The sequence below is a fragment of the Cyclopterus lumpus genome, chromosome 18 (assembly GCF_009769545.1).
Source record: "Cyclopterus lumpus isolate fCycLum1 chromosome 18, fCycLum1.pri, whole genome shotgun sequence".
NCBI lineage: Eukaryota > Metazoa > Chordata > Actinopteri > Perciformes > Cyclopteridae > Cyclopterus > Cyclopterus lumpus.
This window is the reverse complement of record NC_046983.1, coordinates 9030638-9047557: the sequence shown is the minus strand read 5'-3', so window position 1 is coordinate 9047557 and position 16920 is coordinate 9030638. Positions and strand designations below refer to the sequence as shown.

The 16920-nt window shown below is 39.9% G+C and overlaps 1 protein-coding gene and 2 long non-coding RNA genes across 3 annotated transcripts; all 3 read left to right on the top strand.

The window, feature by feature from the left end:
• Positions 1 to 80: 80 nt before the first annotated feature.
• LOC117747662 lies at positions 81 to 1613 on the top strand. The gene is made up of 4 exons (XR_004611446.1): positions 81 to 229; positions 478 to 539; positions 635 to 783; positions 880 to 1613. It is a non-coding gene; the product is annotated as an uncharacterized LOC117747662 (long non-coding RNA).
• A 2168-nt stretch (positions 1614 to 3781) lies between these two features.
• Positions 3782 to 5807, top strand: LOC117748150 (mucin-2-like; the record flags this gene model as incomplete). The annotated part of the gene is made up of 4 exons (XM_034557783.1): positions 3782 to 4764; positions 4812 to 4969; positions 5204 to 5338; positions 5800 to 5807. Coding segments are annotated over 4 exons (1284 nt in total), but the record flags the coding sequence as incomplete, so codon positions are not given.
• Positions 5808 to 14023: 8216 nt separating this feature from the next.
• Positions 14024 to 15354, top strand: LOC117747673. Its single transcript, XR_004611457.1, has 4 exons — positions 14024 to 14143; positions 14739 to 14844; positions 15033 to 15080; positions 15230 to 15354. It is a non-coding gene; the product is annotated as an uncharacterized LOC117747673 (long non-coding RNA).
• Positions 15355 to 16920: the final 1566 nt, after the last annotated feature.

Genomic DNA, 16920 nt, shown 5'->3' with positions numbered 1-16920 from the left:
TGCAACTACAGCTGCAAGTGCTGCAACTACAGCTGCCAGTGTTGCAACTACAGCTGCCAGTGCTGCAACTACAGCTGCCAGTGCTGCAACTACAGTTACCACAACAACTGCTGAAGCAGTCATAACAAGGGAATTGACATTCAGATCTCCAGAAGAGACATTTACAAGTGACTTGCTGAATCCATCATCTGCAGCCTTTCAAGCGCGAGCCACATTGCTAGTGTCAACAGTAAGTATTAGATGATAGATTGTTTCCTGTTTCAAAATTGACAGCAAAAAAGGGGCATTTTATTCCTAGTGTTGAGTTTTCAAATTCAAAACTATTGAACACAGATAAATTATCTGGTAGTCATTGAAAACATTGGAATAGTGTTACTACCGGCAGTTGTAGGTGAATGAAAAAGACAATGCACAAGTAAAGAAACACAAGCAAATTAAATAAATGTAGTAACAAATTATTTCTTTGTATTTCTGTAGCTTGGACCTTTCTACAAAGAAGCTTTTTCTTCGTTCCGCACCATCACGGTGAATTCATTCAGGTAATTTGTTCATGTTATGATGATAAAATCCTAAGAGCACTGATCATGAATTTAAACGAATGAAACAATATAATATGTTGTAATTCCTTTTGCAGTAATGGATCAATCATCCAAACCATGGACTTGAGATTTTCATCAACATCTGTTCCTAATGGCACTCAGATTGGAAATGTTTTGGTCGGAGCAGCTTCAAACATCACAGCGTTCAACATTGATACCGCCTCCATTTCTGTAGATGGCACACGTAAGCAATATTGAATACTAACACTTTTTTATATCATCAATTCCTTTTTTGTATTATTTAAAGCAATGTCTTGTTTTCTTTTCTCAACCTTTACAGAGGTTTCAAGTGGAGTAAGCCACAACATCAGTCTCATCACTGCATCCTTCCTTGTGCTGATGTCATGGATCCTGTCAAGCCAGCAATAGCATCATTGCTGATTACTGTTTGAATTGGCATTATTGCATCACTGCCATCACAGGAATGAAAAATTACTTCTTGATTCTTGTCAACGAAGTCTTGTACAGCTTCAGATAAACTTACTATCACATTTTATTTTGAAATTACTGCACATATTTATGAGAGTGGATTAGGTTAATGTCAATCTGAACATGTTTCTGGGTGGGAATGTCTAGGATCCTTCAACGAGCAGAATGACACAGCAAGACTAATAAGCAACACAAAATACCATTAAGCCCTGAGATGTACAAAAAAATGTGTTCTAGCAATAATTAATCAATTAAATAATTAATTAAAGGAACAGCACTGCAGGTCATCATGAGTTGTGTAACCCTCTGTGAACCAAATAGGCCTAGAGTTTTATCATCATGATATATACGGCATATATGTCAAAACATTGCAGTCAATTTGTTTTATTTATTCAAGGTATATTTATGTATTCATGCATAGCTGTCTTCTCTGAGGTTTCTTAATGTTTGTACAATATTTGTCAGAAACTTTACAATGATCAGAATAAAAGGTTTTTGAAGAATTTAAATCTCTTATGTGATGTTTTGCAAATTTGGTGGGAAGTGTATCAAGGATGTTTAATTTCTTGCTGTGTCAGTGAATCAGGTTTGTTAAGAAAGAGCACTGTGAGGGGTGCAACATGTACTTTGCCTATCAGATTCATTTATCTATTCAAATTTTTCTTATAATATGTATAATCATATTATTGTATTGTATCATCTATTTACATATTTAATCTCAAAAACATTTTGCAATATTTGTTCAGAATGTTTCAATGTGTTTTTTTTCTTCTTGAATTATTTCTGTTCCATTGCTGCGTCACTATTCTTTATGTATATCTTTGTTTTACAGTCATACTGGTAGAACTTCTTTCAACATTCCCATAGGTGGAATGCACCAGAAATTCACAGGAGAAAAGAAGGGAGTGTTCTTTCAGCCAAAGAACTGACAGATTGAATGTTGAAAAAAAAGACAACTAGGAGTTACGTCATTAGCCTTCATTCCGTTTCAACATAAAGGCCTTCATTGATGTGGACTGTCAAATAAGGTAAACGTTTGGCACTGTGACAGATGTGACCTGGACTATGAGACAGTGAAATCGTTTAAAACATTGAAAGCAGAAAGAGAGGAGGAATTCATAACTTTTCATCTCGTATCTTAATTTTGGGTAAGTACATTCTTAAATCCATTGATAATACAGTCAGGACATAGGTTCATACAAACTGAAAGGTGGATTGTTGCGAGAGTCTGGAGGCAATTCATTCTTTTTTTGTGACGTTTTTCTCAGCACCTTCACTCCTGGAGCAAACACTACTAGTATCAACTATACATTGATAAAGAGCACGTTTACTGTGACACATTCTGTGTAAACACCGTAAACAGAAACAACATGTTTACAGCATGGTAGAACAAATATTTTATTTTCTATAACTAGTTTCCCCTTTTATGACAACTGTACATGATCTTAATTCTTATTAACTCACCTGTTTTAATTATATAGAAGCTTAAAGATAGACATAATTGAGGGCGTGGTCACTTTGAATGACTGATGGGTACAGTCTCAGTTCGCTCACCACAGCTGTCTGCTCTGCTGCTCACGTGGTGCTCAACAATGGACAAAGCGGTCCACCACTTTGTCCATTTTTGACGTGGCCAATAGCTTTAGCCTCACACTTTGAGCTTCATTTTTCCTCTTATAACTTTTTTATTATTAGTAAATATATTATTAGGTCTTTATTAAGGAGAATGGTCCATAAATGTAGAGGAGGTAGGTTTTGATAGGCAAGATCAAGGTCAATGTATAAATAAGAGTAATTCTCTTTTGTCAATTAATAGATTGTGTGTTCAGGAAAGAGTTTAAACAAACTTTAGCAAAAGTAAAACATTTGGTTATACTTTGGTTGATCCATCAATCCATTTTAAGTCCTTCATCCAGGTACAAGTGGCGTTAATTAAAATTATGTCATTTAGATTTAATCTTATATACTGCTGGGAAGGACTGACAAAGTGTGATATGGTAACACATAATCTTACGCTGTATCCTCCCATCATATTTCCATATTGTGGCCAGTCAAATCACGATATTATGGCATTAAAGTACATTGTGTAGTCTTAAAACGGTCTTTAAAAGGCTGCCATTTAACATGGTAAGTACTAAAGAAAACCTGTATAATCAACTGCAGTTTAGTTGTTTTTATTAAAACAATATGCAGCAATTGTTAATTTAAAATATTCATGTTTTTTAGGTCTGGTGAAGGGAACTGGGCCTTCTCCAGAACATAATTGATAGCCATTGTTCCCAGTGTCTGCTAATAATTTAATCAATTATGATTTGTTCAAATTTAACGACAAAGGGAGAGATTAATACAGAAAGAAGTTGATCGGTGCAGACATTGTTTTATCTATTTAAAACCTAATGAATGAAGCGCAACATTTTTTTTAAATAATGTGTTTCTAAAAAAGTTGTTGTATTGTTTAATCTTATAGGAAAAAAAAGACGAGATGGATGTCGGAAAGATAGTATTGATTATCCTGATTCTGATAGGTAAGTTGTTTGATTTTAAATCCAATGCTTTTGAAGGTTATTCTAAAGTTAACGGTTCCAGTGAACAACGAAAAATAATAGTTACGGTGAAGTCCTTGACAACATTTCATCCAATGTTTCTTGTAAAAACTCATATCAGTAGCACATACTACAGCAGAGACAACAATAACTGCCACACCAACAACAACTCCGGCACCTACAACAATACCGGCACCTACAACAACTCCCTCGCCGACAACAACTCCGGCAGCTACAACAACTTCCACGCCAACAACTGCCGTACCGACAACAATTGCTGCACCGACAACAACTGCCGCACCGACAACAACTCCTGCATCTACAACTCCAGCGCTGACAACAACTGCCGCACTGACAACTGCCGCACCGACATCAACTCCCTCGCCAACAACAACCGCGGCACCGACAACAACTGCCGCACCGACAACAACCCACTCGCCAACAACAACTGCGGCATCTAAAACAACTCCCTCTCCAACAACTACTCCGTCACCTACAACTACTCCGGTACCTACAACACCTCCCTCGCCGACAACAACTCCGGCAGCTACAACAACTTCCACGCCAACAACTGCCGCACCGACAACCACTACCTCGCCGACAACAACTGCGGCACCTACAACAACTCCCGCACCTACAACAACTCCCGCGCCGACAACAACTGCCGCACTGACAACTGCCGCACCGACATCACCTCCCTCGCCAACAACAACCGTGGCACCGACAACAACTGCCGCACCGACAACAACCCACTCGCCAACAACAACTGCGGCATCTAAAACAACTCCCGGGCCGACAACAGCCGCACCGCCAACAACTCCCTCGCCAACAACTACTCCGTCACCTACAACTACTCCGGAACCTACAACACCTCCCTCGCCGACAACAACTCCGGCAGCTACAACAACTTCCACGCCAACAACTGCCGCACCGACAACAATTGCTGCACCGACAACTGCCGCACCGACAACCACTACCTCGCCGACAACAACTGCGGCACCTACAACAACTCCCGCATCTACAACAACTCCCGCGCCGACAACAACTGCCGCACTGACAACTGTCGCACCGACATCACCTCCCTCGCCAACAACAACCGCGGCACCGACAACAACTGCCGCACCAACAACAACCCACTCGCCAACAACAACCGTGGCACCGACAACAACTGCCGCACCGACAACAACCCACTCGCCAACAACAACTGCGGCATCTAAAACAACTCCCGCGCCGACAACAGCCGCACCGCCAACAGCCGCACCGCCAACAACTCCCTCGCCAACAACTACTCCGTCACCTACAACTACTCCGGAACCTACAACAACCCACTCGCCAACAACAACTCCGGCAGCTACAACAACTTCCACGCCAACAACTGCCGCACCGACAACAATTGCTGCACCGACAACAACTGCCGCACCGACAACAACTACCTCGCCCACCACAACTGCGGCACTGACAACTGCCGCACCAACAACTGCCGCACCAACATCAACTTCCTCGCCAACAACAACTGCGGCGCCTACAACGACTACGGCACATACAACAACTGCCACGCCGACAACAACTCCTGCGGCAACAACTGTGGCACCTTCAACAACTCCGGCACCTACAACAACTTCCGTGCCAAAGATAACTCCCGCAGCGACATCAATTCCAGCATCAACAACTTCCGCGGCACCAACAACAACTCTGGCGCCTACAACAACTCTGGCGCCTACAACAACTCTGGCGCGATCAACAACTCCCGCGACAACAAATACTCTGGCACCTACAACAACCCCAAAGCCAACAACAACTCCAGCACCGACAACAACTCCTGCGCAGACATCAACTCCTGCGCAGACATCAACTCCGGTACCCACAACAACTCCCGCGCCGACAACAACTCCCGCACCGACAACAACTGATGCGGAGACACCAACTACTGTGCCGACAACAACAATGGCACCCACAATAACTCCCTTACTGGCCACAACTCCTGCACCGACAACAACTTTTGAAGCTCGCGCTACAGTTGTGATCCTCGCAACAAACTTGGATGAACCCTTTGTAGAAGAACTCACTGACAAAAACAGCCCGCAATTCAAGCAGCTTGAGAGAAGAGTCGTAGATGTGGTTAGTACTCTCTCATTATTTCTGTTTGTTGCTTTTGTTGTTTTTCATTTAATTTGGAGATTATCGTATAGAAAGTTTGTTAAAGTTTTCTATTTTCTTTATTCCTACAGTACGATGACATCTACAGAGAAGAATATGACGATCTTTACAACAGCTCTTATGTGATTGAGTTCAGGTAACATTTACTATGTTAAGAGTCCTACTTACTTTATTTACAATGTTTCCATTTTATGGACACAAAACATTTATTATTAGACATATTCACAAGTTGTTAATGTTATTATAATTTGATTCATTTAATTTCTTTCATGATGCAGCCAAGCTACCACCACAACACGAGCGGGTCTGACTACTGCAAAGGTCGGGGTTGTGTTCGCTCATACTAATTCGACTCAAGAAATTCCAAAGGCTGCAGATGTTGCAAAAACCTTAGTAGATGCTGTGTCTAACCCGAACAGTACCTTCAATATCACTGTTGATGCCAGTTCTGTCAATGTAATTCGTAAGTAAACACTAATGCTGCGTTCACACCAATGGTTGTTAACGGAAAGAAGTATATCCCATGTAAATTGTAATATTTTTATCAGAGTCAGTGAGTTGGTGTGTGTCCTGTCCTGATCTTTTTTGTACAAATTGCTGGTTTCACAATGAGCATTCAAAATCATAATTACCATGAAGTCCACTGTGACGTGATTTAGCTAAAATATACTCACGTTGCAATGTGTTTGTTTGTTTATTCCATAATTTTTTTGTTTTTTACTGAAGAAACAACTACATCAAATTCGACAACTGCATCCCCCACCATTGCTGCAACTACAGCTGCCAGTGCTGCAACTACAGCTGCCAGTGCTGCAACTTCAGCTACCGGTGCTGCAATTACAGTTACCACTACAACTGCTGAAGCAGTCATAATACGGCAATTGACTTTCAGATCTCCAGAAGATACATTTACAAGTGACTTGCTGGATCAGTCATCTGCAGCGTTTCAAGCGCGAGCCACATTGCTAGTGTCAACAGTAAGTATTAGATGATAAGATTAGATTTTAAAAATTATAGCAAAAAACGGGCATTTTATTCCCGGTGATGAGTTTTCAAATTAAAAACTATTAAACACAGGAAAATTATCTGGTAGTCATTGAACACATTGGAATAGTGTTACTACCGGCAGTTGTAGGTGAATTAAAAAGCCAATGCACAAGTAAAGAATCAGAAGCAAATGAAATAAATGTAGACACAAATTATTTGTTTGTATTTTTGAAGCTTGGACCTTTCTACAGAGAAGCTTTTTCTTCGTTCCGCACCATCACAGTGAATTCATTCAGGTAATTGTGCATGTTATGATGATAAAATCCTAAGAGCACTGATCATGAATTTATACAAATGAAACAATATCATATTTTGTAATTCCTTTTGCAGTAATGGATCAATCATCCAAATCTTAGTCATTGCATTTTCATCAACATCTGCTCCTACTGGCACTCAGATTGGAAATGTTTTGGTCGGAGCAGCTTCAAACATCACAGCGTTCAGCATTGACATCAACTCCATTTCTGTGAATGGCACACGTAAGCAATATTGAATACTACCACTTTTTCATTACAGATTTGTTTCTTTATTTTTTAAAGCAATGTCTTGTTTTCTTTTCTCAATCTTTACAGAGGTTTCAAGTGGAGTAAGCCACAACATCAGTCTCATCACTGCATCCTTCCTTGTGCTGATGTCATGGATCCTGTCAAGCCAGCAATAGCATCATTGCTGATTACCGTTTGAATTGGCATTATTGAATGACTGCCATCACTGGCATGAAAAATGACTTCTTGATTCTTGTCGAAGAAGTCTTGTACAGCTTCAGAAAAACTTACTATCACATTTTGGTGTGCAATTACTGCACATATTTATGACTGTGGATTAGGTTAATGTCAATATGAACATGTTTCTTGTTGGGAATTTTCAGGATCATTCACCAAGCAGAACGACACATCAAGACTAATAAGCCACACACATTACCATTAAGCCCTGAGATGTTCTAGCAATATTTAACTTAATGACACTAATCTTTTCTTATCTGTCACGCCAAAACATAAACAAGTGAAATCCGTCATCAGAATGCAGTTGTAGCTCTAGATTTCAAACGTTTATGAAGTTATAGTCTTTTTGGTTTTCTTCTGTCGTCCTAAAATGCACGTAAAATGTTTGGTTTCATTTCTTTCCATATCATTACAATTCATTGCATAGCAATATCCGAGAGGATATTGTAAAGGGAACATGTGTTTTAAGCTAATTGAAGGAACAACACTGCAGCTCATCATGAGTCGTGGAACCAACCGTGAACCAAATAGGTCTAGAGTTTTATCATCATGATATATACGGCATATATGTCAAAACATTGCACTGTCAATTTTCTTATTCCTATAAAGTGTATTCATATAGAAACTTTACAATGATCAAAATACAAAATCTTTTAAGAATTAAATTTGTCTCTCGTGTGATGTTTTGCACTTTTGGTGGGTAAAGAGAAAGTATATCTCGACATGTTTAATGTCAGGATCTTTAACTAAAGCACAATTTATATTAACAGACAATCTGTTGATTTCCTATAATTATATTTCATAATAGCATCCTACAATCAGCCGGTCTTAACTGTTGTTGTGCGAGTCAATCAGGTTTGTTCATGAGAACTGGGAGTGTTGCATAGTTTACATTTTGAGATTCTTGTCTATTTAAACACTGCCAGACAGCCGGAGAGAAACATTGTTTTTTAAATCAGCTCCAACTAAAAAGTAACCACCAGCATCAACGATTGTCAGAGTCAATTATATATAATGCCTCTCAAGTCAAAGTTTTTCTGCAACTATGAGCATTTTTAGGTACCAGCAGTGAAATTATGTATTCATTTTGAACTTTGTAATTTGACAGTGAAATAATGGTGTTAGTTGTGTCAAACAAAATATTTCTCTCTGAGGAAGAAGTTAAGTTAGCAAAGTGATTAGTTGTAGCTTCCTTCACGACAAGTATAAAAGAAACTCTGAGATCTTTCAGATATGTGCGATGCACTTCTAGGCCAGCGGCTTTCCATAACCATTCTGTTGTGCGACATTTCCGTCTTAAGGAGTAGACAGCGGAGAAGTGTTGTTGGCAGCCCTAGTCCTTTTCTTAAAAGGTGCCACTTTGAATATCAGACCAATTTTATTTACTTTATATATGCTATATTATCACGAAATACTCCATATACTTTAATTGTTATGCAGATGATACTCAATTATATCTATCGATCAAACCAGAAGAGACCAACCAGCTCGTTAAACTCCAAGTATGTCTTAGAGACATAAAAACATGGATGACCTGCAACTTCCTGATGTTAAACTCAGACAAAACTGACGTTATTTCACTAGGCCCAGAACACCTCAACTGTCTAAAAAGTTTATGTAGATTGTACTCTCAAATACATTTTGCAATATTTGTTCAGAATGTTTCAATGTGTTTTTTAAGCCGAAGGACTGACAGCTTGAATGCAAAAAAAAAAGACATCTATGAGTTACGTCATTAACCTTCATTCTGTTTCAACATAAAGGCCTTCATAGATGTGGGCTCACATAAGGGGAAAGGTTTTCACTGTGACAGATGTTAATTGGACTAAAATATGAGACAGAAATAGTTTAAAACATTGAAAGCAGAGAAAGAGGAGGAATTCATAACTTTTCATCTTAAATCTTATCATTTTGGGTAAGTACATTCTTAAATATATTGATAATACTGTCAGGACATTGGTCCATACAAACTAAAAGGGGGATTGTTCTTTTTTGTTGAGGTTTTTCTCAGCACCTTCACTCCTGGAGCAAACACTGTACTAGTGCTAGTTACATTTAAGCAGCTTTAAACATCACAGCCTTCAGCATTGACACCAACTCCATTTCTGTGGATGGCACACGTAAGCAATATTGAATACAACCACTTTTCAGATCAGTCTCATAACTGCATCCTTCCTTGTGCTGATGTCGTTGCTACTGTCAAGCCAGCAATAGCATCATCGTTCCTGTTTGAATAGGTCGAATTAGTTTATTAGTTGCTGCTACTTTTTTTTTTACCTGTGTTGGACTATGGTGATCTTCTTTATATCTATGCCTCTGCTAACTGTCTTTGTATGATGGACACGGCTTACCATGCTTCACTGCGTTTCATTAGGAATTGTAAAGCTCTGACTCACCACTGTGAGTTATACTCTCGGGTAGGATGGCCTCCTTTGGCCACCTGTAGGCGCTTCATTTATAAGGCAATCCTTGGTCTACGCCCAAACTACCTGTGTGTCTTCATCATGAAGAAAAGTGTTGGACAATACTCTTTGCGTTCTCAGGACTTCTTAATGCTCACTGTTCCAAATGCCAGAACGGAAATGGGAAAAAGGGCTTTTGTGTACTCTGCACCTTCATCCTGGAATATGTTGCAGAATACTTTGAAACTCAAAGAACTGATACCACTTACTGGTTTTAAATGTGAAATGAAAGAAATGGAGGCAGGTTCCCAAAAATGTCAATGTTTCTTTTAACTTGTCTTGTTCTGTGTTTTTTGTTTGTAACTATGTGTTTCTTATGTTACTGCCTGTCTTGGCCAGGTCACCCGCGAAAAAGAGATTTTAAATCTCAATGGGATTCATCTGGTTAAATAAAGGTTTAAATAAATACAAAATAGCCATTATTGCATGACTGCCATCACTGGCATGAAAAAGGACATTGTAAAGCTTGGATTAACTTTGTATTTAAATTTAACTTTGCATTTACTGCATATATTTATTATAGTGGATTAGTTGTATCTGTCGATCTGAACACATTTCCGGATGGGAATGTACAGGACCAAGTAAAATCAGTCACGCTGGGAAGTATAACCATTAAATTGCTCTCACCATTGTCTGAATACAGTTTTAGCTTTATATTTCACTGGACTCGAATAAATACTTCTAGAATTCATGTTTAGGTTTCACTTAACACATGGCATGACATAACATTGCATATCAATACCAAAGAGCGTTGTGAAGGGAACAAGTGTCTTAAATTAAATGAAGGAAGACATGTAGTTTATTTTTGTGCTGCCATGATATACATCACTTTTCTTATTCATATAAAGTTTATTCATGTATTTTGTTCATGCAATTTCTGTCTTTACAATGATCAGAATACAAAATATTTTAAGAATTTAATTTGTCACTGGTGTGATGTTTTGCAATTTTGGTAGGTAAAGAGAAAGTATCTCCGGACATGTTTAATGTCAGGAGCCTTAACTAAACCATCATTTATATTAACAGACAATCAAACCCTGCTCTGTGGTTTCCTTTTATTACATTTCACAATAGCATCCGACAATCATTCGGTCTTAACTGTTGTTGTGCGAGTCAATCAGGTTTGTTCATGAGAACTGGGAGTGTTGCATAGTTTAGATTTTGAGATTCTTGTCTATTCAAACACTACCAAGCAGCCAGAGAGAAACGTTGTTTCTTAAATCAGCTCCAACTAAAAAGTAACCACCAGCATCAAAACCAGCATCAACGAATATTAGACTCAATTATTTATAATGCCTATAAAGTCAAAGCTTTTGTTCTTGTCACAAAACTCTGGTCTCAATGGTGATATATGTACATAATTAGCTGTTTTTAAATTATGTCCCAGGATTCTCAACACTGTTTGATTGACAGGTGAGCATGAGGAAGTGCAATGCAAAAACAACACAGGGACAGACTATGTAGCCAAAGACGTCACTGAAGCTACAAGGAATGCATCCTGATAATACATTGTTTTTAATAATAGCAGGATAGAAGGTCACTGCATATTTTTGTAAGTTACAAGATAATGTAGGCTTAATTTGAAAGAAAATTACAAAACTTAACTGAAAGATATTATTGATGTTGTTCAAGACACTTGATAATAAACATAAACCAAACCAACCTAACATCCATGTTGAGCTTTAACTTCAATTTCCAGTGTCAAATTGTTATGACATATAAAACAGGCGATCGAGTCCAAGCTACAAAAGGAGATCTCCCATGACACCTTTTATGCTCACTTTGACCTCCTCAACAAAAAGTAAGCTGTCAAGCCTGCCCCGCCTTCAGACAACCGTCCATGGTCAGTATCCACAGCAGATGTGAAAGAAACCCTGATGAGAGTAAATATGAGAAAAGCTGATGATACATTTCCTGTTTGTGCACTTCGAACATGTGCCAACCAGCTAACTGATATTCATTGTCACTGTCACATGTATTGTAACATCACTGTCACAGCAGAGTGTTCCCAACTGCTTCAACAGTCACCATCATCCCTGTCCCTAAAAAAGACAGCAGTGCCTAAATGACTATTAACCTGTGGCTCTCAACCTTTGGAATGAACTGCTTGTTCATGCGTTTGTTACTTCCAGACTAGATTACTGCAAGTCTTGATCCAGAATGCTGCAGCTCAGGTACTCACGACAACTAAGAAAAGAGATCACATTTCTCCTGTTTTAGCTGCTCAGTACTAGCTCCATGTAAAATCAAGAATCACATAAAAAAATATTCACCTCACCTACAAAGCCTTAATTGGTGATGCACCATCATATCTTAAAGAGATTATAGTCCATGTTACTCCACTAGAGAGCTGCGCTCACTAAATGCGGGGCTACTTGTGATTTCTAGAGTCTTAACAAGTAGGATGGGAGCCAGAGGGAGCCAGGGAGATGGGAGCCAGTTATCAAGCTCCTCTTTTATGGAACGAGCTTCCACTTCCAGTCCCCAGACACAGTCACCACATTTAAGTGTAGACTTAAGACTTTCCTCTTTAACAGCACTTATAGTTAGGGCTGAATCAGGTTTTCTCTGGTCCAACCACTAGATATGCTTCTAGAGGCCTATAGGCTGCTGGGGGACATCTTAGGATACACTGAGCTCTTCTCTCCTCTTCTCTCTCTCCTTCTGGACAAATTCACATCATTCATTGCACATTACTAATTCTACTTCCACCCCGGATTTGTTGTGCCTTCTCGCCTCACAGGGTGAAAGCCTGGCCTCCTGCCTCATTGGCCCTGCCTTCCTCGCCGTGCCTCCTTCTGTTTAAATGAAGTGTGGTTATTTGGATCGTGGACTACTCATTGTTCAGAATTTCTGTCAGATTCATTGAATGTGTTGTAACTCTGTAACATTGTTCATTCTGTACACCTGACATATGTTACTTCTGTCCATCCGGAGAGAGGGATCCTCCTCTGTTGCTTAACTGAAGGTCTCTTCCCTTTTTTTCCCCGTGAAAGGTTTTTTTCAGTTTTTTGGGGGGAGTTTTTCCTGATCCGAAGTGGGGTACTTTAAAGCCCTCTGAGGCAAATTACAAATTTGAGGAGAAATTGAATTAAAAGACACTATAATTGTTAAAAACAGAAGCAGATAGAAAGGAAACATTAGAAGGTTTCCTCTTATATCTTTCTATTAATTAATATTATAAGTAAATAAATCATTAGGTCTTCATATAATTAAGGAGGATGGTTCTTAGAGGAAGAGACAAGATAAAGGTCAAATTATAAATGAGTTATTTTCTTCTATCAATTAGTTGATTGTATGTTCAGGCGGGAGTTTAAACCTTTTTTTATATAGTTTCAGTTAGCACCATCAGACATGGAGTAAACACTGTAAGCTAGTGGGGTGGCTGTAACTCATGGGAAGAGTGGTTGTCCCACAACCACAAGGTAGCTGGTTCGACCCCCACTCTCCCCATAGTTTGCACATCCTTTAGCAAGACACTGAATCCCCAGTTGCTCCCTGGGCGCCTCACTGTAGCCCACTGCAATAACTAAGGATGGGTAAAAAGCAGAGAAGAATTTCCACAGGATACATTGTTATTATTATTCTTACAGTTAGGAAGCTCACTGACTCATGATTATCAACTTTAGCTAAAGTTTAAAATGTTATATTTTGGTTGATCCATCAATCCATTTTATGTCAATCATTCAGGTACAAGGGGCGTTAATTCAAATAATATTATTAAGAATTAATCTTATCTACCGCTGGAAAGTACTGAAAAAGTATGACATAATAACAAATAATTTTACGCTGTATCCTCTACTGGTTTTCCATCATATTATTATATATGTCACTAGTAGATTTATTTATTTCCTTGTTTTACTGTCATGCTGGTAGAACTTCTTTCAACATTCACTTAGGTGGAATGCACCAGAAATTCACAGGACAAAAGACAGGAGTGTCCTTTGATTTTAAGACAACAAACTTATAGATCGAAAAAGATATCTATGAGTTACATCACTAACTTTTGTTCTGTTTCAATATAAACGCCTTCACAGATGTCGAATGTCACATAAGGGGAAAGGTTTGCACTGCGACATATGTGACCTGGACCAAATTCTGTGACACTGACATAGTTTAAAACATTGAAAGCAGAAAAAGAGGAGGAATTCATAACTCTTCGTCTTATATCTTATCATTTTGTGGTAAGTACATTCTTGAATCTATTGATAATACTGTCAGGACATTTGTCCATAAAAACTGAAAGAGGTATTGTTGCAAGAGTTGATTGTGCGTTTAGGAGGCAATTTAATCTTTTTTTGTGACGTTTTTGTACACTCTACTTGCGCTACCGACAGGAAGCCGATTTACCCATATTGGGCAAGGATCAATTTAAGAAAAAGCTTCAATAAAAATAATTAAATAAACTTTAAATAATTTTTATACAGTGACGAGAAGAACTAAAAAAAGGTGAGATGATAATTTCTTGTTTTGTACTTTCATTTTCTTATCATCCATGTATATATTTAGTTTGAAAACTTATATATACATATATATATATATATATATATATATATATATATATATATATATATATATATGTATATATATATAATATGTTTGTATAAAACAAATCATTTTTTAATGCTGCACGTCACTAGAAATCTATTTTTTTTTGTCCAAATGTAAATTCATGGAATTCTAGGTGTAGTGATCTCAAGGCAATTGAAGATTCAAGTCCGATTAAGAGGGATATGATTCGATTATTAAACAATTATCCTTTAACCTTTCTTTGGACAGCGTGGACAACATATACAGCTTTGGGTATGAAGACACCGTAAACCTGAAAAGTACTAATACATGAGAATTATTGGCACGGCAGGAATTATTGGTACAGAAGACAAATGTAAGTAGAAATCTTTGTCAAAAATGTGATACAGTACTGGATAATTATCATTTGTTAAAACTGAAATACAAAGAGAAAGACAAAAACAGAAAAAAGTTGATTGCTGCAGATATCGTCTTATTTAAAACATAGAGAAACGGTTTTAAAACAATGTGTCTCTAAAAGAATTCTGTAATATTTTATTTTAGACAAGATGGATGTCGAAAAGATAGTATCTATTATCCTGATTCTGATAGGTAAGTTGTTTGATGTTAAATCCAAATCTTATGAAGGTTCTTCATGAAATACAGTTAAAGGTTCTAGTGAACAACAACAACAACAAAAAAGTTACGGTAGTGTTTTTGCCGACATCTCATTCAATCTTTCTTGTAAAAACTCATATCAGTGACACAAACAGCCGAAACAGCTGCAACAGCAACGCCAGTGGCAACAAATACTTCCGTGCCAACAACAACTGCGGCACCTATAACAACACCGGTGCCGACAACAACGCCAGCCCCTACAACAACTCCCGACCCAACAACAACTCTCGCACCAACAACAACGCCTGCGCAAACAACAACTCCCCCACCTACAACAACTCTAGCCACTACAACAACTGCTGTGGCGACAACAACTCCCGTGCCGACAACAACTGCTGTGCCGACAACAACTCCCGCACCAACAACAACAGCTGTGCCAATAACAACTGCCGCATCTACAACAAGCCCAGCACCAACAACAACTCCGGCACCTACAACAATAGCCGCACCGACAACAACACCGGTTCCAACAACAACGCTCGCCCTGACAACAACTCTCGCACCTACAACAACGCCGGTGCCAACCACAACTCCGACACCTACAACAACGCCCGCACCGACAACAATTCCGGCACCTACAACAACCCCCGCACCTACAACAACCCCCGTGCTAACAACAACTATAGCCCCTACAACGCCCGCGCCGACAACAACTCCCGCACCTACAACAACACCGGTGCCTACAACAACGCCTGCAACGAAAACAACTCCGGCACCTACAACAACACCCGCGCCGACAACAACCCCCGCACCTACAACAACACCGGTTCCAACAACAACGCTCGCCCTGACAACAACTCCGGCACCTACAACAACACCCGCACCTACAACAACCCCCGTGCCAACAACAACTCTTGCACCTTCAACAACGCCTGCGCCGACAACAACTCCCACACCTTCAACAACCCCCGTCCCTACAACAACTCCCGCGCCAACAACAACAGCTGTGCCGACAACAACTCCCGCATCTACAACAACCCCAGCACCAACAACAACTCCGGCACCTACAACAACTCCGGCACCAACAACAATAGCCGCACCGACAACAACAGCCTCCCCAACAACATTAGCCGCACCAACAACAACAGCCGCACCAACAACGGCGGCAACGACAAATCCGGCACCTACAACAACACCTGTGCCAACAACAACTCTCGCACCAACAACAACGCCCGCACCGACAACAACTCCGGCACCTACAAAAACACCGGTTCCAACAACAACGCTCGCCCCTACAACAACTCACGCACCAGCAACAACTCTTGCACCTTCAACAACGCCTGCGCCGACAACAACTCCCGCACCTTCAACAACTCCCGCACCTTCAACAACCCCCGTCCCTACAACAACTCCCGCACCAACAACAACAGCTGTGCCGACAACAACTCCCGCATCTACAACAACCCCAGCACCAACAACAACTCGGGCACCAACAACAACAGCCGCACCGACAACAACAGCCTCTCCAACAACATTGGCAGCACCAACAACAACAGCCGCAACAACAACAGCCGCAGCAACAACGGCGGCACCGACAACTCCGGCACCTACAACAACACCTGTGCCGACAACAACTCCCGCATCTACAAAAACCCCAGCACCAACAACAACTCCGGCACCTACAACAACTCCGGCACCAACAACAACGGCCGCACCAACAACAACAGCCGCACCAACAACGGCGGCACCGACAACGGCGGCACCGACAACAACGCCTGCGCAAACAACAACTCCCGCACCTACAACAACCCACGTGACAACAACAACAGAGGGA